Source organism: Mobula birostris, chromosome 12 (genome assembly GCF_030028105.1).
Source record: "Mobula birostris isolate sMobBir1 chromosome 12, sMobBir1.hap1, whole genome shotgun sequence".
Taxonomy (NCBI): Eukaryota; Metazoa; Chordata; class Chondrichthyes; order Myliobatiformes; family Myliobatidae; genus Mobula; species Mobula birostris.
The window spans coordinates 71,784,130-71,806,795 of record NC_092381.1 but is presented as its reverse complement, the minus strand read 5'-3'; the positions used below and the strand labels follow the sequence as shown (position 1 = coordinate 71,806,795).

At 40.7% G+C, this 22,666-nt stretch overlaps 1 protein-coding gene across 1 annotated transcript in view; it reads left to right on the top strand.

Annotated features, from left to right (window-relative positions):
* keap1b (kelch-like ECH-associated protein 1b) overlaps positions 1 to 22,142 on the top strand; it is a 37,212-nt gene extending 15,070 nt beyond the window's left edge. The window contains exons 2-6 of the mRNA XM_072274085.1: positions 3,968 to 4,644; positions 12,646 to 13,327; positions 14,266 to 14,471; positions 17,723 to 17,899; positions 21,149 to 22,142. Coding sequence (XP_072130186.1) covers positions 4,098 to 4,644; positions 12,646 to 13,327; positions 14,266 to 14,471; positions 17,723 to 17,899; positions 21,149 to 21,297 — 1,761 coding nt within the window. The 5' untranslated portion in view covers positions 3,968 to 4,097 and the 3' untranslated portion in view covers positions 21,298 to 22,142. The remainder of the gene's footprint in view (positions 1 to 3,967; positions 4,645 to 12,645; positions 13,328 to 14,265; positions 14,472 to 17,722; positions 17,900 to 21,148) is intronic.
* Positions 22,143 to 22,666: the final 524 nt, after the last annotated feature.

Here is a 22,666-nt window from a genome sequence, read left to right as displayed (position 1 = left end):
ATCTTTCCTTTGTACTTTCGTCTGTTAAATAAAGGTTCACGTGAATTAACATATCACAGATTTTTGTTTTTATTGCATTTTGGAAAATACCCCAACTTTTCTGGAAATAGGGTTTGTACATCTTTATACTTTATACTTTATTGTCGCCAAACAATTGGTACTAGAACGTACAATCATCACAGCGCTTCCCACTCCTATTACAAATATTAAATATTAAAAATAGTAACAATTAGTAAATATTAAAAATTTAAATTATAAATAATAAATAGAAAATAGAAAGATGGAAAGTAAGGTAGTGCAAAAAAAAACCGAGAGGCAGGTCCGGATATTTGGAGGGTACGGCCCAGATCTCGGTCCGGATCCGTTCAGCAGTTTTATCACAGTTGGAAAGAAGCTGTTCCCAAATCTGGCTATATGAGTCTTCAAGTTCCTGAGCCTTCTCCCGGAGGGAAGAGGGACGAAAAGTGTGTTGGCTGGGTGGGTCGTGTCCTTAATTATCTGTGTAAATCCCTGCAACACCTGGTGACCCTGTGATCTCAGTCTCGGAGGCTGACCCAAGACATTTTCAGGAGGGTGAACACTCATAAGGTGTCAGGTCCTGATGGTGTACCTAGTAGTGCCAACCACCTGGCGGGTATGTTTAGGGACATCTTCAATCTCTCACTGCTGTAGTCGGAGGTTTCCACCTGCATCAAAAGAGTGACAATCATACCAGTGCCCGAGAAGAGCAGGGTGAGCTGCCTCAATGATTATTGCCCCGTAGCACTCACATCTACTGTGATGAAGTGCTTTGAGACGTTGGTCATGGCTAGAGTCAACTCCTGCCTAAGAAAGGATCTGCGCCAGCTGCAGTTTGCCTATTGCCACAATAGGTCTGTAGTGGGTGCAATCACACTGGCTCTCCACTCAGCCTTGAATCATCTGGACAATAGTAATTCCTGTGTCAGGCTGCTGTTTATTGATTACAGTTCAACATATGGCACAATCATACCTCCAGTTCTAATCAACAAGCTCCAAAACCTGGGCCTCTGTATCTTCTGCAACTGGATTCTTGACTTCCTCATTGGAAGACCACGGTCAGTGCAGATCAGAAATAACATCGCCTCACAGACAGTCAACACTGATGCACCTTAAGTATGCTTGCTTAACCCGCTGCTCTACCCTCTCTACACCCACAACTGTGTGGCTAAGCACAGCTCAAACAGCATCTTTTCATGTGCCGATGACACAACTATTGTTGGCAGAATTCAGATGGTGACGAGGAGCTGTACAGGAGAGAGGTAGATCTGCTGGTTGAGGGGTGTCGAAACAACAACCTTGCACTTAAGTATGCCCAAGGAATTAATTATGGACTTCAGGAAGGGCATGTTGAGGGAACACACACCAGTCTGCATCGAGGGAACAGAAGTGGAAAGGGTGAATGGTTTCAAGTTCCTGGATGTAGGCATGACAGTAGCTATATTTTAGGAGTCACCAAAGACGCTTACAAATTCCTACAGATGTACCGTGGAGAGTATGCTAACTGGTTGCATCACCATATGGAGGGGCTACTGAACACGATTGGAAAAGGCTGCAGAAAGATGCCAGCTCAGCCAGTTCCATCGTGGACACTACTCGAGGACACCTTGTAAAGGCGATGCCTCAAAAAGGTGACGTCCATCATTAAGGATCCCCATGATCCAGGATGTATCCTTCTCATTGCTATCATTACAGGAGCCTGAAGATAGACACTCGCTGTTTCAAAAACAGCTTCTTCCCCTCTACCGACAGATTTCTGAATGGACAGTGAACCCCTGAGCACATCTTTGGTATTCTTTTCCTTCTGCTTTTGCACTACCTATTTAATTTTTTTTATATAAGCTTAATTGTAACTTGTAGTTCTTGTTACTATATTTTGCAGCAGTGCTACATTGCAATACAACAAACTTCATGACATATGCTGGTGAGATTAAACCTGATTCTGAGGAACTAGAAGTATATGACAGTATTAGCTGGGGGAAATGCTGAAATCCAGAAGTTGTGACATCAAGAAATTTATACATATTATACATTTTGTGCATTTATGAAAGAAATTGTATATAGTTAATTTTTTAGTTCTTTAAGCAGGTATCTAGTTGAGAAATGAAGAGAAATTAGTGGATGCATGGCATTTGGATTCTTGTAAGGTTTTTGTTAAAGTCACCTGAGCAGGGTTAAAACACGTAGAAATTGAATTGAAAATTATTTAACAGATTAAAAATCAAATGCAACTTTCACAAAATGCTGGTGGAACTCAGCAGGTCAGGCAGCATCTTTGGAAATGAATAATCAGTAGACATTTCAGGCCAAGGCCCTCCTGCAGGACTGGAAAGGATGTGGAAGTCGCCAGAATGAAAATCAAAGTGGATCCTTTTTGGGATGGTAGGCTTTGACTAGAGGGGTAGCATAGAGATTGGTACTTAGACCCTGACTTTTCACAGTCAGTGTTGTCTCTTTAGCTGAGGTTTCCAAATGCAAATTTAGTGATGTTCCAATGTCATGTAATTAATTAGGAATGCTGAGAATGTAAAGAGCCTTTGCAGTGAGGGGCCCACGTTGGGTCTATAGAGAAGTATATGAGTGGGAGTCAGAGAAGGGATGCTGCTCTGTGGGGTTAAAAGGAGAAACATAAGCATACCTTAAATGGTGAGATACTTGCGGAAATTTGTTGACATTCAGAGATACCTGGTTGTCACTACACAAGTCAAAAGAAAATTGCATGAACACCAAATTGGCCTTTGCTTTTGTACTCTGATCCATTTACAATAAGAATATCTCATTTCAGTGTACAGGGAGTTATTGACACCACATCTAGAATACTGTGTGCAATATTGGTCTACTTGCTGGAGGAAAATGTACTTGTCATGGAGAGAATGAAGTGAAGACTTTCTCTGCCACAGGAAACAGTTGAGGCCAGTTCATTGGCTATATTTAAGAGGGAGTTAGATATGGCCCTTGTGGCTAAAGGGATCAGGGAGTATGGAGGGAAGGCTGGTACAGGGTTCCGAGTTGGATGATCAGGCATGATCATACTGAATGGCGGTGCAGGCTCGAAGGGCCAAATGGCCTACTCCTGCACCATTTTCTATGTTTCTATGTTTCAGACAGATCTGCGATCCATGAAAACTATCATATGAGAAGTATTTGGGATATACAGAATACCTAGAGCACCCAACAGAGTAGGGAGGGTGGTTTTCTCCCCTTTGCTGAATCATCGAGAACTGGGAGGCACAGTCTCAAAGTAAGGCGTAGGGCACAGCATGAAATGAAGAGAATTTTCTTTAACACATTCACCATCGAATGTTTGGATTATCTAACATAGAAGGCTCTGGAGGCTCTGTCTTTAATACTGTTCAAAAATTAATTCAACTATTATCTGGATTTTGGGGGGAAAGAGGGATATGGCAGGAGAATTGAAATCAAAAGATTCTTTTCAGCATGAGGCATTGATCAGATTCTACCTTAACATTCTGAAGTCTTGAAATTATTTTAAGTTTTCCACTTTCCAATAATTGCATCATTGTATTTTTTCAGGAAAAGGAAGATTACTTTTTAAAAAGCAGGTAATTATACAGCCTAAGTGAAGTTTTAAGAACAAAAGCAATTCACAAAGTTAATGCAAGCAAATTTAAATTATAATAGAGTATTTAAAGACTAAGGCCAGTATTTTTCAGGAGTTTGGGCCAGGAATTCAGGAGTTCGATGTTCCCTTGGGCCAGGTGTAAGGAGGTGTCAGATAGCTCCTTAGCATTCAAAAATCTTAAATAATTTATTTGAGAAAATCATTTGAGTTGAAAGTACAAGTGGATTCAAAGGGTATTTATTTTTCTTCTGGAATGAGGAACAATCTGTTACCTGAACATGGATGATGCTTATTTCTGTATTAAGGATGAGGTTTATTTGACAATGACTCTTTTTTTTTAAACAAAATTACTTTTCTCTTCCAAAGGTACCCAAGAAAATGATGTTCTCCAAGGAAGCTAATGATGGACACAACCTGAATGGATTTCAGATGTATGTCTTCTATGTTTACTGCTTTTCCTGAGAAGCAATGAACCGTACATAGTGACTTTGGAGAAATGTCGATGACAACAGAGTGCACAGCAGAAGTGATGCCATCACAAAATGCCAGTCGCAACTTTAGCTACACACTGGAAAGCCACACGGTGGAAGCCTTTAAAATAATGAATGAAATACGTTTAAACAAGCAACTTTGTGACGTGACACTCAGGGTGAAGCACAATACTCTGGAAGAAGAGTTTGTTGCACATAAGATTGTTCTCGCCTCCTGTAGCCCTGTTTTCAAGGCTATGTTTACCAATGGTTTGAAAGAATGTGGAATGGAGGTTATACCTATTGAGGGTATTCACCCTAAAGTAATGCAGCGCTTAATTGAGTTTGCATATACAGCCAGTATTACAGTTGGAGAGAAATGTGTCCTGCACGTTATGAATGGCGCAGTAATGTACCAGATAGACAGCGTTGTTAAAGCATGCTGCAAATTCCTGCTGGAGCAATTGGATCCAAGCAATGCCATTGGTATTGCCTCATTTGCTGAGCAAATTGGCTGCCATGAGTTGAGTCAAAAGTCCAGAGAGTATATATACCTGCACTTTAGTGAGGTAGGTACAACTAACAAGTAATTTTAAATTTTGAATGGGTCAGCAAAATTAATCTGTTGTGCTTTTGGAAATGAACATAAGGGAAGGCCGTTAAACCTTTGTTTGATTCATTGCTCAGATCTTGGATTATTAATACCTCTGTTCCATTTAAACATACTTTTTAAAATCCTTTGATACCCTTGTATCCTGTTCCTGAAAGTTTCAAATTGCCCACGTCTACAATCTTAATTCAGCTGTCAAATTTTGTGTTGATAAGGTTGCAACTGTATGTGTTTGGACTTGCTCTGGGATATTTTGTGTGTATATTTAAAACAAACAGGCAAACCTTCTGCACTCATGAATAATTGAATTAGCCGTTGGGAACTGGTAAAAAAAAAACAATTTTGTGACTGGGGTTGACTAGATGACACAATATACATGTGAGTATTGAAGGGAGATTTGTCAGCAAAAGTTGAGAAACTGGAATGTTTGTGTTTTGGCCTGAGAGAAATGTAAATAATGGACATTTTTAAAAAGTCTGAGTTCTTTAGAAACCTGAATTATATCACATGACCATTCTGCAATATTAACACCTTATTTAGAAATTATATTATTGTATTTAAATTATTGGGTTAGTAAAGTAGATTATAGATTATTTATATTATAGATTTATAGATTTTCAGATTACTGCTGGAGAATTAAAATTTTTGATAAAATAGACTGTAATCTCCTTGAAAAATGCCGGTGTCTGTGACCGGGCTTGATCATAAAACTGGAAGTGGGAATGCTTGCTAATTGCACAATGCTCCATCCTGCTTGCAACTTAATAGAAAATGAAGCGTCCATACCTCAAGCAAGATCTAAGCAACATTTGAATGGCAAGTAAACGTGCCATACTTGAAGCCATGACCATGACAAACCATGACAAGCTGTCTAATTTATTACCAGATACCCCACTAACAATATCTTGGATGTCACCATTAAATCAACCACATAAACACTGCAGCTCCAGAACCAGCTCAGAATAGCTGTCCTTTGGTGAATGACTCACTCCCCAACAAGGCAACTGTCTGCTCAGCACAAGTTCAGGAGGGTGCTGTCATACTCTCCACTTACCCAGGTGTGTGGAAGTTGAACACCATCCAGCATGTAGTGGCCTGCTTGATTGATCCATGATGTGCCAGATGTAATGTTCAAACCTGGGCACTATTACTGCAGTGTGAATCATCTATACATTGTGCAGTGCATCTGTGCATTGCCTGTATTCTAAAAGCACCCTCTAAACTTAGGACTTTTACCACCTAGATGGATAAATATAAGAATAGCAAGCAAGCAGGAATACCAACAATTGTAAATAATCCTCTCAGAAACATCGTGTTGTTTCTTTATTGTTATTGGATCTAGCTTCCAAGGACGCTTATGTCAGAATGCTGCTTCTGGATTTCAGTTTGGCATTCAATAACTATTGTCCCACAGACCTTGGTGAACAAACTCCTGGTCCTCGGTCTAAATGTTCCACTGTGCAACTGGGTATTGGACTTCCTAACAAACCAACCTCAGATAGTCGGGATGTATAACTGCTCCTTCCTCCCCATGCTCCTCAACACGGGTGCCTGCCAGGGCTGTCTGCTGAGCCCATTGCTGTTACACCGCTCACGTGTGACTGCATAGCCAATCACCAAAGTCATAAAAAAGTACAGGATAGAAAACAAGCCTCTTGGCCCATCTAGTCCATGCTGAATCATTTAACCTGCCTACTCACGTCAACCTGCACCAGGACTATAGCCCTCCATATGCCTACCATCCATGTGCCTATCCAAACTTCTCTTAATCGTTGAAATCCAGCTCTTATACACCACTTGTGCTGACAGCTCATGACACACTCTCACGATCTTCCTGAATGAAGATGTTTCTCCACAGTTCCCCTTAAACTTTTCGCCTTTCACCCTTAACCCATGACCTCTGGTTGTAGTTTCACCCAACCTCAGTGGAAAAAGCCTGATTGCCTTTCCCCTATCTATACCCCTCATAATTTAGTATACCTCTATCAAATCTCCTCTGAATCTTCTCAAGTAATCACATTGTCAAGTTTGCCGATGACATGATGGGACCCATCACCAACAACCATGAGACGGCCTACAGAGAGGAGGTGGAAGAACTTGAAGCCCAGTGCCAGGCAAATAACCTCTTCCTTAATGTTAACAAGGCAAAGGAGGTGGTTATCAACTTAAGGAAAACTTGCACCACTCACACTCTCTCCCCTTTAATCGGTGGGACAGCAGTGGAAATGGTGAGCAGTTTCAGACTTCTGGGAGCGCATATCTCACATAACCGCTCATGGTCCCAGAGCACATCCAGGATAATCAGGAAAGCTCACCAACTCCTACTTTCTGAGGAGGCTAAAGAGAGCGGGGCTATGTACATCTAGACTTGTATCATGCTACGCATTCACAGTAGAGAGCGTCCTAACAGTTACATCACTGCTTGGTACAGGAACTGCACTGCGGCAGATAGGAAGGTTCTACAACAGTAGTCAAAACTGGCTAATGCACCTCCAGCCTACCCACCATTAAGGACATGTAGCCGGAAAGATACCAGAAAAGGGCTGGTAACACCACGAAAGATCCCTCCCACCCTGCTTATGGACTCATTGCCGGACTCCCATCTACACCTGGACCACCAGACTCAAAACATTTACCGTCCCTAAGCAATAAGACTGATCAACACCTCCACCCATTAACTCACCCCCCCCATGCCCCCAACCACACTACTATATTATTTCTTTTCAGTCAGCTTATGTACAGTCACTCCTGTGCCTAGTGCCACTTTATGGACATACAATCAATCTATATAATCTATCTTTATATTTATTTTTTTTACTGTTTTTATTGTTTGTGCTGCATTGGATCCAGAGTAACCGTTATTTTGTTCTCCTTTACATTTGACTTTGAACAATCTTAAACCTTCCAACCCAACATTAAAAATCTGTAATCATTCCAAAAAGCAGCTGGCTTTAAATTTCTCTACAGTAATAAATGCTGGTTTTGTTAGCAACAACCATCTGTAAATTACTTTTTAAGAAGTAGTGATGAGCTGGAAGCTACAGGATTATTGTAAAGCCTAGGCTGGAGCATTTGTGTATTTTAGGAAAGGGCATTTGAGGTCCACAATTTTATGTTGTCTATGCATGGCTCTACCTACAGTAATGTACTTCTCTGAAATGGTATGTCTTCATCTTCTCAAATTAAGTTTGTTGATGCTGCCAGAGGTGCCCATGTGCAATCAGATTTAAAGTAAGGGTGCTATTACATTTGTATTTCGATACATCATAGGCAAGACAAAAATATCTCTGTTTTAACATCTTTCAAATGTCTGGTATGGCAGATCAACTATGTTTCTGATAAGAACAATCATTTTGCTTTGTCCTGATTGGCTTGTACAACAAATAATACAGATTTTTTTTTCCATAATGCACCCAGGAAGGAATAGATATAAGTCGCAAATCAATCAAGCACCACTTACTTGAAAGTGATCTGCAAATTCCTTTGATAATGTTATTTCTTCACTAACTGACAAGAAACAATTTTGTAAAAGCCTACATAACATGAGAAATAATTGAATATTTTTTTGTGTTTGGAAACAATCTCCCTATGGCTTCCTTTGCATCTCTCAAGTATCAGATGCTCTCTTCCCTCTGTGCCAGCTACCACTCATTCTGTCTTGAAGCAGTGTTTTGAAAATTTCATCCATGAGCTTGGGAAGAAGAAAAGGGACTAGAGCATTGTGCTAGAGCAAGAAATATTCAATTGTACAAAGCAATTATTTTATTTAAATTATAATCTGGAGATGTGTATGGATAGTGGGTGTTGATATGGGGAAGCGTTTAGGCACTGAACCAGGAAGGTAATTTGTTGCAGAGTGTCTCTCATGTGACAAGCAGCTGAAGTCTCTTGTATAATAGTGCACTGAGGAAGCCTCAGCTTTTAACAACCCTGCTCCAAGCTTTGAAGGTCCTGGAGGTCAAATAATAGTTTTCATAGATTCTGTTGTTCAGGGATACTTTAAAGCTACACACACAATGCTGGAGGAAGTCAGTAGGTCAGACAGCATGTATGGAAATGAAAAAACAATTGACGTTTCGGGCCAAGACCCTTCTCCAGGTTGAAGGCTACCTATATGGAGTATGAGGTGTTGCTCCTCAACCCTGAGTGTGTCCTCATCATGGCAGAAGAGGAGGCCACGGACTGACGTGTTGGAACGGGAATGGGGTGGGAATTAAAATGGTTTGGCCACTGGGAAACTCTGCTTTTGGCAGATGGAGTGGAGGTGCTCGTCAGTGCAGTCCCAAATTTACGTCAGGTCTCACCTTTGTAGAGGAGGCTACATAAGGAACACTGGACACAATAGACAGCCCCAACAGATTTGCAGATGAAGTGTTGCCGCACCTGAAAGGACTGTTTGGGCCCTGATTGGAGCTAAAGGTGGATGTGAATGGGCAGGTGTAGCATTTCTGTCACCTGCAGGGATATGTGCCAGGACCAAGATTAATGTGGAGAGACAAGTGGACAAGGGAAACATGGTGGGAGAATGGACAGAGGAGTTAAGGTGTTTGGTGGTAGTATCCTGTTGGAGATGGTGGAAGTTGCAGCGAATGATATGTTGGATGTGGAGGCTCATGAGGTGGTAGGTAAGGACAAGACGAACTCTGTTCCTGTTAAGGCGGTGAGAGGATGGGGTGAGCACAGATGTTCCGGAAATGGAGGAGATGTAGGTGAGGGCAGCATCGATGGTCTGCCCTTTGAAGAAAGAGGATATCGCTATTGTCCTGGCAAGAAAAGTCTCATGCTGGGAACAGATGCGGCAGAGGTGAAGGAACTGAGAATATGGAACAGCATTTTTACAGGCGACAGGATGGGAGGAGGTACAGTCAAGATAGCTGTGGGAATTGTAAGTTTATAAAAGACGTTGTTGGTAGATGGTTTATATCCAGAGATGGAAACAGAGATTGAGAAAGGGGAGAGAGGTGTCAGAAATGGACAAAGTGAATTTAACTGCAGGAATGAAGTTGCAGGCAAAGTTAAAGCTATTGAAGGTGAAGTAAATTTCTAACTGTTTAAAGCAAATAGTAAAACAAAGTTGAGTTGAAATTTGAGTTTCCCCTTTGTAGGGCATCAGGAAAAGAAGCAATCCCCAATGAAGTTGATGCAACTTTTGAGAGCTGATTTTCATTTTCCTCCGCAACATTAATGCGGAGGGTTGTTAGCAAGACAGAGTTCTGCCACTCATGGCTCTTGCAGAGAAGTAAACTGACAAATTTGCATTCCAGACCTATCAATGAGTTCCCGACTTGCACAAATTCTGAACATCTGTTTTTTGACAATGTGTTTGAAAAAATCCCAGACTTGCTTCCCTTTAATTTAATGTGCCCATATGTTACTGATAAAGAAGTAAAGGGGGGGGGGGGGCAACAGAAAAGAAGGCACCAAAGAAAATGTTGAATTTTGCAGTCTGTTTCAATGGACAAGTCTAGACTCATTTGTTGTGAGCAATTTCATAAGTGTCTAAAAGTTGATGATAAATATCCAATGCTTTTTGTGTCGTGCATGTTGAGTTTGTCTGCTAATAGAACTTTTTTTGTCTAACGTTCTCAGGGTAATGGAAAACTTATAACAAGCTACATAAACACAGTAACAGGTATCTCAACTTCTAAATGAGCAATCCTATTCTCATTTCATTATGTACTTTTAAAAAAAAGACAAACTAAACGAGAGTGGGTTGTGACCTCCATAACGCTCCTGAGTTTTGTTGGAGTAGAACACACTCCTTTCCTTTACTTCTCTAAGCCACAAGACCATGTGAATTTTTTTAACCTGTCCATTCCCCAGTTACTTTTATATTGAAGTAACTTATTGTGATGCCTCTTTGGTTTAAACAGGATTTTGAAGAATATCACACAAAATAATCTATAGGAGCTGAGGAATTTTTCTAAAATGAGCAGTTGTACGAAGGTTCAATAGTTCTAATAGACATGAAGATTTACAGACATGCTTTTAATGCTTAGAACCAGTCATGGACACTGAAGTATCCAGTTTGTGTCTAGCCTTCAATTTAAAAATAGTGAAAAGATTTTGAAAGAGTGGGGAGGAGGAACAAAATATCTCCACTGATAGCCATCTTTCATTGTGATGTGTCATCTTTCATTTTCCATTGCTGAAACTTAGCAGTTAAAGAGAAGCAACACACACAAAAAATGCTGGTGAATGCAGCAGGCCAGGCAGCATCTATAGGAAGAGGCACAGTCGACATTCCGGGCTGGGACCCTTCGTCAGGACTAACTGAAAGAAGAGATAGTAAGAGATTTGAAAGTGGGAGGGGGACGGGGAGTTCCGAAATGATAGGAGAAGACAGGAGGGGGAGGGATGGATCTAAGAGCTGGAGAAGGGAGAGGATCATGGGACGGGAAGCCTGGGGAGAAAGAGAAGGGGGGAGGGGAGCCCGGAGGGTGGAGAGCAGGCAAGGGGGTTATAGTGACAGGGACAGAGGGAGAAAAAAGAGAGAGAAAAAGGGGGAAAAAATGTTTAAAAATATAAAAAATATATTAAATAAATAAGGGATGGGGTGTGAAGGGGAGGAGAGGTATTAAAGGAAGTTAGAGAAGTCAATATTAATGCCATCAGGTTGGAGGCTACCCAGATGGAATATAAGGTGTTGTTCCTCCAACCTGAGTGTGGCTTCATCTTGACAGTAGAGGAGGCCGTGGATAGACATATCAGAATGGGAATGGGATGTGGAATTAAAATGTGTGGCCACTGGGAGATCCTGCTTTCTCTGGCAGACAGAGTGTAGGTGTTCAGCGAAACGGTCTCCCAGCCTGCGTCAGGTCTTGCCAATATATAGAAGGCCACATCGGGAGCACTGGACGCAGTATATCACCCCAGCCAACTCACAGGTGAAGTGTCGCCTCACCTGGAAGGACTGTCTGGGGCTCTAAATGGTGGTGAGGGGGGAAGTGTAAGGGCATGTGTAGCACTTGTTCTGCTTACAAGGATAAGTACCGGGAGGGAGATTGGTGGGAAGGGATGGGGGGGGGACGAATGGACAAGGGAGTCATGTAGGGAGCGATCCCTGTGGAAAGCAGAAAGGGGGGGGGAGGGAAAGATGTGCTTGGTGGTGGGATCCCGTTGGAGGTGGCGGAAGTTATGGAGAATTATATGTTGGACCCGGAGGCTGGTGGGGTGGTAGATGAGGACAAGGGGAACCCTATTCCTAGTGGGGTGGTGGGCGGATGGAGTGAGAGCATATGTGTGTGAAATGGGAGAGATGCGTTTGAGAGCAGAGTTGATGGTGGAGGAAGGGAAGCCGCTTTCTTTAAAAAACGAGGACATCTCCCTCGTCCTGGAATGAAAGGCCTCATCCTGAGAGCAGATGCAGTGGAGATGGAGGAATTGCGAGAAGGGAATGGCATTTTTGCAAGAGACAAGGTGGGAAGAGGAATAGTCCAGGCAGCTGTGAGAGTCCGTAGGCTTATAGTAAACATCAGTAGATAAGCTGTCTCCAGAGATAGAGACAGAAAGATCAAGAAAGGGGAGGGAGGTGTTGGAAATGGACCAGGTAAACTAGAGGGCAGGGTGAAAGTTGGAGGCAAAGTTAATGAAGTCAACGAGCTCAGCATGCGTGCAGGAAGCATTTTCTGTGTGTGTTGCTTGAATTTCCAGCATCTGCAGATTTCCTCGTGCCTGCGAGTTAAAGTCTACTCATCATTTAAATCTGTCTTGTTCAAGATTTCCACGTGCAAATTAAGACTGGAGTTTGAAAGTGTTTTACTGTAAGGAATAATATACATTAAAAATGAATTTAGTTTTTTTCTGCAGTTGTTAGGATTTTGTTTCTTGGTTTCATAACTTCAATTTGTCTTTATTTTTACAGATAAATATTTGATCAGTTTTTGCATGAAACACAAATGAAATCGAATAGTAATTTTTTTTCTTTTGCAAAAGTAACGTTCCACTATATTATTAATAGGTAGCAAAACAAGAGGAGTTCTTCAACCTCACCCAGTGCCAATTGGTCAGCCTGATCAGCCGAGATGAGCTGAACGTGCGCAGTGAATCTGAAGTCTATCATGCTTGCATAGAGTGGGTGAAATATGATCCAGAGAACAGGCATCCATACGTTCATGCGCTACTGAACGCAGTGAGGTGCCATTCTTTGACCCCAAACTTCCTGAAAACACAACTGCAGAAGTGTGAAATACTCCAAATGGATTCCAAGTGTAAAGATTATCTTGTGGAAGTCTTTAAGGAGCTGACATTGCACAAACCAACCAAGGCATGTCCCTGCAGGTCTCCAAATGTTCCTCAATTAATGTACACAGCAGGAGGCTATTACCGGCAGTCATTAAATTTTCTGGAAGCGTATAATCCTCTAGAGAACTGTTGGATCCGATTGACAGACATGCCAATGCCTCGAAGTGGTTTAGCTGCTTGTACCGTGCATGGACTTCTGTATGCAGTAGGTGGAAGAAACAATTCGCCAGATGGTAACACTGATTCGGATGCGTTGGATTGCTACAATCCTATGAACAATCAGTGGTCTCCCTGCACGCCGATGAATGTTCCCAGGAACAGAGTTGGAGGAGGGGTGATTGATGGAATGATCTATGCTGTTGGTGGATCTGAAGGTTGCATCCATCACAATTCTGTGGAAAGGTTTGATGAACTATATTTCAATATTTATTTTAAATAGTCTTTTCAGTACCCTTTTTTCATCCTCCCCTTCTTTACTTTCTCCAAAATTTGCATATTCTGAATCTTATCGTAATGTCTCTCGTCTTTGCTCCTTATCGTGTTGTGACCTGGTGGTCCACCATATCATACATTATCTGTTCCTGCGCACTCCACTATCATGCAGACTGGAAACCTTGTATATTCAAATGTGTTCTGTTGACAAATTGTCAATGCTAATTTAGATACCAATCTACTGGCACTTATATTTTCTTTGTTTAAAAATACCTGTTGTGTGTTGCAATTTCAAAGCCAGTTCTATCAAGCGATAGGAGGACCAGGATTTGTTTTTAGTTCCTCTTTGAATATACAAAGATCCAGTACTGCCCACTATTTTACACTGTGGATTAGAAATAATTTCTCTGCGTCATAAAATAACACGTATGAAATGTTTAATTATAGCATAGATAGTATAAAATGTTGAAATAATTCATACAAAATGCTGCAGGAACTCAGCAGTTCAGGCGGCATCTATGGAGGGAAATAAATAGTCTCTTTTGAGTTGAGACTCTTCATCAGGACCTGAGCTCCCTCAGCACTTTTTGTGTGTGTGTGTTGCTCAAGATTTACAGTCTCTCTTGTGCCTCTAATAAAACAACGACCACCTTGAATTATTTCTGTTCTTCTAATTCTATACATTGCTTAATTTGATAATTGTAATGTATTTGACTTTAAATATAGCTAAACAACTTTTTTTAAAAAAAAACTTGCTATCTTCAACATTGTTTTTGTTTCCTAATTCACCATTCTAAATGTGAGTACTCTTCTGAATTGTGCCATTCTCCAGTGGCGCTTGTTAGGTGTTAAACTTAGTAATGATGCATTAACTCTTGTGTTTAGAACAATGGTGTATGTGCTTCCAGGTATGATCCAGAAAAAGACCAGTGGGAGTTTGTGGCTCCAATGTCAACCAGTAGAATTGGTGTTGGTGTTGCAATTGTAAATCGCCTTCTATACGCTGTCGGTGGCTTCGATGGAATAAATCGCCTTAGTTCGGCAGAATGCTATCATCCTGAAGATAATAGGTGGACCACCATTGCATCAATGAACTCTGTTAGGAGTGGAGCAGGTGAGCAAGTTGGAGGAAACTTGTCAACACTGGCAGGGACTGGAGGACCTAGGGATGCACGTCCATAGCTGACTGAAACTGGCAGCTCCGATGAATAGGGTAGTGAAGAAGGCATTTGGTATACTTACCTTCACAGGCAGAGGCTTTCAGTATGGAAGTTGAGACATCATATTGCAATCAAAATATTGGTTAGGCTGTACTTGGACTGTCTCTGGTTGCCAGACTTGGGGTAGAAGAGGTTAACTGCTATGTTCTGTGGAATGAAGGATTATGGTTATAAGGAGAGTTTGAATTTATTCTCACTGGGATGTAGGAGGCTGAGGGACCCTTAGGAGACTGTAAGAGATTTATAAAATTGAATGGCACAGACTGAATAGATGATCAAAATTTTTTTCTCAAGGCAGTGGAGTTGAAAACTAGAGGGTTCAGGTTTAAGACGAAAGGGGAGACATTTAAAAGAGATACAGACATATGTGAGGTATTGCACGTTGGAAGGACAAACCAAGGTAGAACATACAGGGTTAATGGTAAGGCACTGAGGAGTGCAGTAGAACAGAGGGATCTGGGAATACAGATACAAAATTCCCTAAAAGTGGCGTCACAGGTAGCTAGGGTTTTAAAGAGAGCTTTTGGTACATTGGCCTTTATTAATCAAAGTATTGAGTATCAGAGCTGGAATGTTATGATGAGGTTGTATAAGACATTGGTGAGGCCGAATCTGGAGTATTGTGTTCAGTTTTGGTCACCAAATTACAGGAAGGATATAAATAAGGTTGAAAGAGTGCAGGGAAGGTTTACAAGGATATTGCCGGGACTTGAGAAACTCAGTTACAGAGAAAGGTTGAATAGGTTGGGACTTTATTCCCTGGAGCGTAGAAGATTTGACAAAAATAAGTGGATATTAACAGGCATAAGCATGTTTACAATAAAACAATAAGTGTTTTTTGATTTTACAAAATGCTTTTTTGAAGTTTGATGTCAATGTTTCCTGATCAGATAGTAACTGTAAGTGTTTAGCTCAGGAGCAGGCATTATACTTAATGACATAATTTTGCTCCTGTGTCTTGTGGTCTTACAGGATATGGTGAGAAGACAGGTGCATGGGGTGAAATGGGATCCAAGATCAGCCATGATGGAATGGCAGAGCAGACTTGATGGGCTGATTAGCCTAATTCTGCTCCTATGTCTTGTGGTCTTAAGAATGAGGGGAGATTTGATAGAGGTATATAAAATTATGATGGGTATAGATAGAGTGAATGCAAGCAAGCTTTTTCCACTGAGGCAAGGGGAGAAAAAAACTAGAGGACATGGGTTAAGGGTGAGGAGGGGGAGTTTAAAGGGAACATTAGGGGGGGGCTTCTTCACACAGAGAGTGGTGGGAGTGTGGAATGAGCTGCCAGACGAGGTGGTAAATGCGGGTTCTTTTTTAACATCTAAAAATAAATTGGACAGATACATGGATGGGAGGTGTATGGAGGGATATGGTCCGTGTGCAGGTCAGTGGGACTAGGCAGAAAGTGGTTCGGCACAGCCAAGAACGGCCAAAAGGCCTGTTTCTGTGCTGTAGTTTTTCTATGATTTCTATGGTTTCTAGATCTGAGGGATAAGTTCACACACAGTGGTGAGTATCTAGAGTGAGCTGGCAGAGGTACATACAATTAAAGTATTTAAATATGATTTGGACAAGTACTTTAAATAGGAAAGGTGTAGAGGGACACTGGTCTAATGGAACAAATGGAATCAGTGGTGATGGCCATCAGTCAGTGTGGACCAAAAAGGGCATGTTTCTATGCTTTATGGTTTAAAAATAGTAAATTAGTTATTTCATTATGATCTTTTGACTACAGTAGACAACTGCAGGAGTAGTTGGATTGAGAAAGGCATTTTACAATGCATATTTTGGATGTGCCCTGGCATTCAACCGTTTCAGTCAATTGTACGACACAGTGCCGGAAGTGTTTATCACTAGTTCACCGGGAGATTAAATCTAGAGGTTTAAAACTGCAGCATCTTTTTCCTGGAGGCAAATAGGTGCACTTTTCGGCCCCCTTCCTCAGTGGCCCTGAATTTACAGCAGAACAAATGTGGGTAAAACACACTAGTCATGTGCCAATTGGAATAGATGATGTACTGTTTTTGCTTGGAACTTTGGAAGTTTAAGCAGTCTAGAGGCTTAGGAACATCCATGACTCAATCTATTCTTAGCATGCTGCACGCTTGGGATAAAGTGGAAGTCATTAGGGATTCCCTTCTTGATTCAGTTGGATTTGAAAAGCACTAACAAATTACACAGACTCCAAAGCCAGTGATTCCTGGCATGGGTTTAAATATATTGTGTCACTTAATTCTCCTGGATGCTCACTAAAGTTACAAACTACCTGCCGCAGAATGCACAATATATGACCTTTCAATATTTCCTGTTTTTCTGAAATTGCATCAGATCTATACTAAGTTTGTGTTGCATTACTTGAATACAGTCAGATAGAGGAAGGAGATTTACAGTTATGCTTACCTCTGAAATACTTTTAAGAAGACCAGATGACAAATCAATAGTTATCTGAACTTCTCAATAACTATTCATATGATGAGTTCAATAAAATCCATTCATTTCAATGTCTCACATGCAAAGATATGCAGAGATCAAGATCTCTTTTAATGCTTTCCCAGAGAAATTGAATAACCTGTTCTCTGCTCCTTGTATGGGCTGATATATGAAGGTATAGTTGGAGTGATTATCTACAGTACATGGAAGCATACGTAGCTCAGCATCAGAGCATAAAAATACTTAAAAGCAGGACTAAACCATTTGGGGTTTGAGTAATCTTTGCCTTGTCGTGCACAACTCCAGATTGCTTAGTTCCCTTTTATCTCAACCTATCCATTTATGTTTTGACTAGTGACTTGAGTCTCCACCTCCCTCTTGAATAGATAATTCCAAAGATTTAAGCATTCTTCTCTTCTCAGTCCTGAATGCCTGACCTTATTTTGATACTGTGCCTCCTGGTTCTAGAAGAAGCAATATGTTATATCTAACATAACAAACCTCGTAAGAGTACAATGTTTTATCAGTGTCACTTCGCATTTTTCTGAACTCTAGACAATATAGACCCAGTGTGCTTCATTTCTCCTTGTAAAATAACCCCACCACTACATGAAATCAGCATAAACCTATACCTTCAAAAGGGAAAAAGTGGGGAGCGGATAGAATTTGAACTGGGTCAAGATAAAGGACTTTGTCTGTTTCTGCGTAGGTATCTGTGCACTAAAAAATTCAATCTATGCAATCGGTGGATATGATGGTGTAAATCAGCTGAACAGTGTGGAGCGATATGATGTTGAATTGGACAAATGGACATGCTTAGTGCCAATGAAACACAAACGCAGTGCTCTTGGAGTAACTGTCTATCAGGGAAAAATCTATGTACTTGGTAAGTTTCAATATTAAACCTCTTTGTTGCTTGGTTTTGGCAGACCTGGCTTAACTTGCAGTGGAATCATGCTTTGAGATTGAGTGCATGTGCTTTTAAATAATTAATTTTCTATAAAATCCTACGTTTGTTTTAAGAAATTTTGGCCCCTTCAATTGTTGGGAGTTAAATTTTTATCTACATTGTTCAGTTCTTTCATATGCTTGAAATACTTTTATTCTCATTTCCTGATTTTTTTAAAAAAATCTAATTATGAATTTGGGTTGAATCCTCTCTAAACCATTGTATATATTTAGCATATAGTACCCTGATACTTCATATTGGGTTTTAATTATTATTTTGAATGCTCATTATTAACTTTTTTGCGGATCTATTGAAGCACGTTACCTGGTTTACATTTCTTATAAACTTCCAGAATCTTATAGCTTTTCCTTCACAGCCTGATCAACAGGTAGTACTGCCCTTTAATGTCCTGCTGAAATATATCACCAACCTCTCTGCTTTTCCATAGCAGTGAACCTTGTTCTATTTGGCATCTAATTACAGCCCATTTACTTCATCAAAATGTTTCCCTTGTTTACCAGATTTTTGACATCCACTTAAATTTTACTTTCCCCAATATTTATCAATATCCTTTTACAGATTCTTTCGATTGAAGAATTTAGACAAACTTCCTATTTTTAAATTAAATGAATACTTTTGCACCACTTCCTATTTGAAGTACAGTAAGCAGAAGTGATTTCCAGATCTGATCCCTGTGGGATACCACAAGGAACCTTCAACCAATTCAGAAAGTTTCTTTTCTCTATCTTCTTCTTTCTTTTCATGTCCACATCCCTCAACTCCAGTTCCATATCCACTAATATTTTCAAAATAACAGTTTGTATTTTGTTCAAAGAATCTTTATTATATCTTTGTCCATTGAACTCTATTCATCTGCCATGTACTTGCACTTCTGGATTGCCTTTCATGGCTTATGTTTTCTGAAATGTAGTTGTGACAACCAAATTCCTCTGATCCAATATTGGTAGAATAATTTTAAGTGCCCAATAAATAAATATGGATGTTCGTACCTTCCAGGTGAGGCACTGCTTCACCTGTAAGTCTATCAGGGTTACTTTTTGCATCCGTTGCTCTTGATGCAGTCTCTTCTACATTGGTGAGATCCAACACAGATTGGCAGACAGCTTGGTCGAGCAACTTTGTAACAGAAAGGATCTCCTGGTGGCCCCCATTTGGGTGTCATTTCCAGCATACAAGTGTAAAGGAGAACAAAATAATTGCTACTCCAGATCTGATACGGCACAAAAAAAACACAAGATTAAGAACACAATTTAAAAACACAGTAAATATATATTGATTATATCCATAAAGTGACACTAGGCACAGGAGTGTCTGTACGTGAGGTGACTGACAGGAAATGTTAAAGTGGTGGTTGGGGTTGAGTTAGCCGGTGAAGCTGTTGATCAGCCTTGCTGTTTGGGGAGAGTAACTGTTTTTGGGTTTGGTGGTCCTGGCTTGGATGCTACCTCCTCTCTGCTAGGTTTTGGACAGACAGTCCATAAGCAGGGTGGTTAGCATCTTTCATGATGTTACTGGCCCTTTTCTGGCACTTCCTCTATATATGCTCTTGATGGTGGGTAGGCTGGTGCCGGTGATGCATTGGGCAGTTTTGACTACCCATTGTAGAGCCTTCCTGTCTGCCACAGTGCAGTTTCTGTTCCATGAGTGATGCAGCTTGTTAGGACGGTCTCCACTGCACCTCTCTAAAATAACATGCATGAGTATAGATGTTTCAGTTCCACTTCCCTTTCCCACACCTACACGCCTGCCCACACCCTTCTCAACTGCCATAATGAAGCCACATGCAAACTGGAGGGTTAACTCCTCATTCTGTCCCTGGGTCAGGGGTTCCAAACCTTTTTTTATGGCATGGAGCCTTACTATTAACCAAGGGTCTGTGGGGCCCCAAGTTGGGAACCCCTGGTCTAAGTAGTGTCCAACCCAATGGCATGAACATCGGTTTTTCTAACTTCTCCACATTTCCTGCTCTCTTCCTTTGTTTTCTGTCATTCTGATGGTTCTCTTACCCACTTCCCCTGGCCTCATTACCAGCCCTCTGGTTTCCCAAGCCCAGAGTAACAATCTTCCGCCTATAATCTTCCTTTTAACATCATTCCCTTTCATTTCTTCCCCCCCCCTTCCCCACCTGCCTACTTTCCCTATCATGTGCTCCTCCCCCCACCCCCCACCCCCACTTTTTTTATTCTGGCTTCTGACCTCTTCCAGTCCTGATGAAGGGTCTTGGCCTGAAATACTGATCATTTTGCCCCATTGATGCTGCCTGCCCTATTGAGTTCCTCCAGCATCTTGTGATTGTTGCTCTGGGCTTGTATTCACTGAAATTCAGAAGAATGTTTGGGGGGGGGGGTGGAATCTCATTGAAACCTATTGAATGTTGAAAGGCTTTGATAGAGTAGATTTGGAGAAGATGTTTGCCTGGAGAGGGAGTCTAAGACCAGAGGATGTAGCTTCAGAATAAAGGGACATCTGTTTAGAATGGAGATGAGGAGGAATTTCTGTAGCCAGAGAGTAGTGAATCTGTGGAATTTGTTGCCACAGACTGCTTTGGAGGCCAAGTCATTGGGTATGTTTAAGGCAGAGGTTGATAGATTCTTGATTAGTATTGGCATGAAGGGATATGGAGAGAAGGAGGGAGATTGGGGCTGAGAGTAAAATGGGTCTGCCATCAGGAAGTGGCGGTGCAGACTCAATGGGCCAAATGGCCTAATTCTGTTACTATATCTTATGGTTTATTATGTTCACCTTGAGCAAGTAACTAGTCATAGTTTAACATCTAAACAAACAGAAGGTTCTTTCTACACTTTCAATCCTCCCTTCCCGGACTGAACTGATGTGTCTTACTTGTCTATGTTTGCAAGTCTCAGGAATGGGCCTTGACCCATGGACTTTGATTTATTCCCAATATTTGGACAAAGATGATCAAAATAAATAACTGAATTCATTCTATCAAAATGAGTGTGACTAGTATTTGGATTCATGAGAAGAGCTTGCCAGCACTAAGCTATAGCAAGGTTTACAGGATTTACTTTGTGTACACACTCAATGAGGGAGCAGGCATTGAGATACTTGCAGGTCTTGACCCAACTTGAGAATAAAGACATAAGTTGCAGGGATGTTAAGTTTTAGTGACTGTAATCTAAGTTTTAACTTAATATTTTTGCATAGGTGGCTATGATGGACAAGATTTTCTCAGTAGTGTGGAGTGCTTCGACCCGGACACTGGCCAATGGACAGAAGTGACACAGATGACCTCTGGGAGGAGTGGTGTTGGTGTTGCAGTCACAATAGAACCGTGCAATTTGTCTCGGTGCTGATGTTCCAAATCTCTGGATCAACCTCAATCTTAATAGTTCTCTCGGACTTTCTGATGTGATCATCCTTTTTTTAAAAAGACTTTACCAGCACTTTAGTGCAAATCCCATTTTCAAATATGGAGAGCTTTTTGCACTCGTTTTTTCTGTAAATCAGAAGAAAATTTATATTAAACTCTTGACAATTTGACATTTACTAACTAATAAGGAACATAAATTCTGAACCACACAAACAATCCAATTAGAAATCTTAATGAATACTTGTTAGATAATCACAGGTGGGTTTGTGTTGCAGGGCTTGTCTTGCTCACTAATCTGAAATCTACAGTGTTTATCACCTATTCCCAAAGACAATTTCCATGTTCTAATGAGGATGGCATCTTGTAACAATATGCTAATTACCTAAATTAATTAACTTTGATATTTGCAATTACCCACTTCTTGAACAGCATGCACTAAATAACCGTAATAGACGGGCATATGGTAGTAAATTAGAACAGGAGCCTGACTGCTCCATGTATAAATACAGAATCCAGGTCGGATTACATTAGCTGCACAGAGTTCGAGGAGGAGCAGGGGGATGGGCACTGGAGCGAACATCCATTTAAAAGATTTTCTCTTTGCTCGCTACATCTGGTTTCTCTTGTGCTCTGAGAAGGGGAAGTGTAATTTAACTGTGACTGTTTCCCAGTGCCATACCACTTTATTTTGCACTAGTACTTGGGTAAAAACATCAAAATAATTGAATCCATTCTAGCAAAATAAACATCATTGACTTAATTTCTAAGACAGTATTTTTAATAAAATGTGTTCACTTTAATAAAATGTTGTATTTAATAAAATTCATTGTAATATTGTGAGTTCTTTTATTTCAGAGCATGTTCTTTTCCTGAGTATGACCAGAGTTGATTCTGTTCAGAGATCTATATGATTTTGTTTTCATTATTTCCAGATTTAAGTGCAGAAAATGATGGTTGATTTTTACCTACTATTAATTTGTCAGAACTAGCATCGGGAATATTTGCATACTGAATGCCATGTTACAGTTTTCAGGAGAATCTCATTAAACATTCCGACTTTAGTTGTATTATCAATTGGCAAGTTAATGTATATATAAACAACTTAATGCAGGAGAATGTGTTAACCCTCATAACAACTTTTTCCCTCTCCTGATTACCTTTAGCCCTTCCTGAGAGGAGAACTGACCCATTTCTGCCAGTTTTCACTGAGATTGGACTCTGATTAAGGATGAGGATCAAACTTAGGTCCTCTATTTGCACCAAACTTTAAAATTTTATAAAGCAAGGAAACCTCAGAAGTTAGATCTACAGATTTTGGTAACTTTATAGAAATGTGTAATTGAGTATCAAAA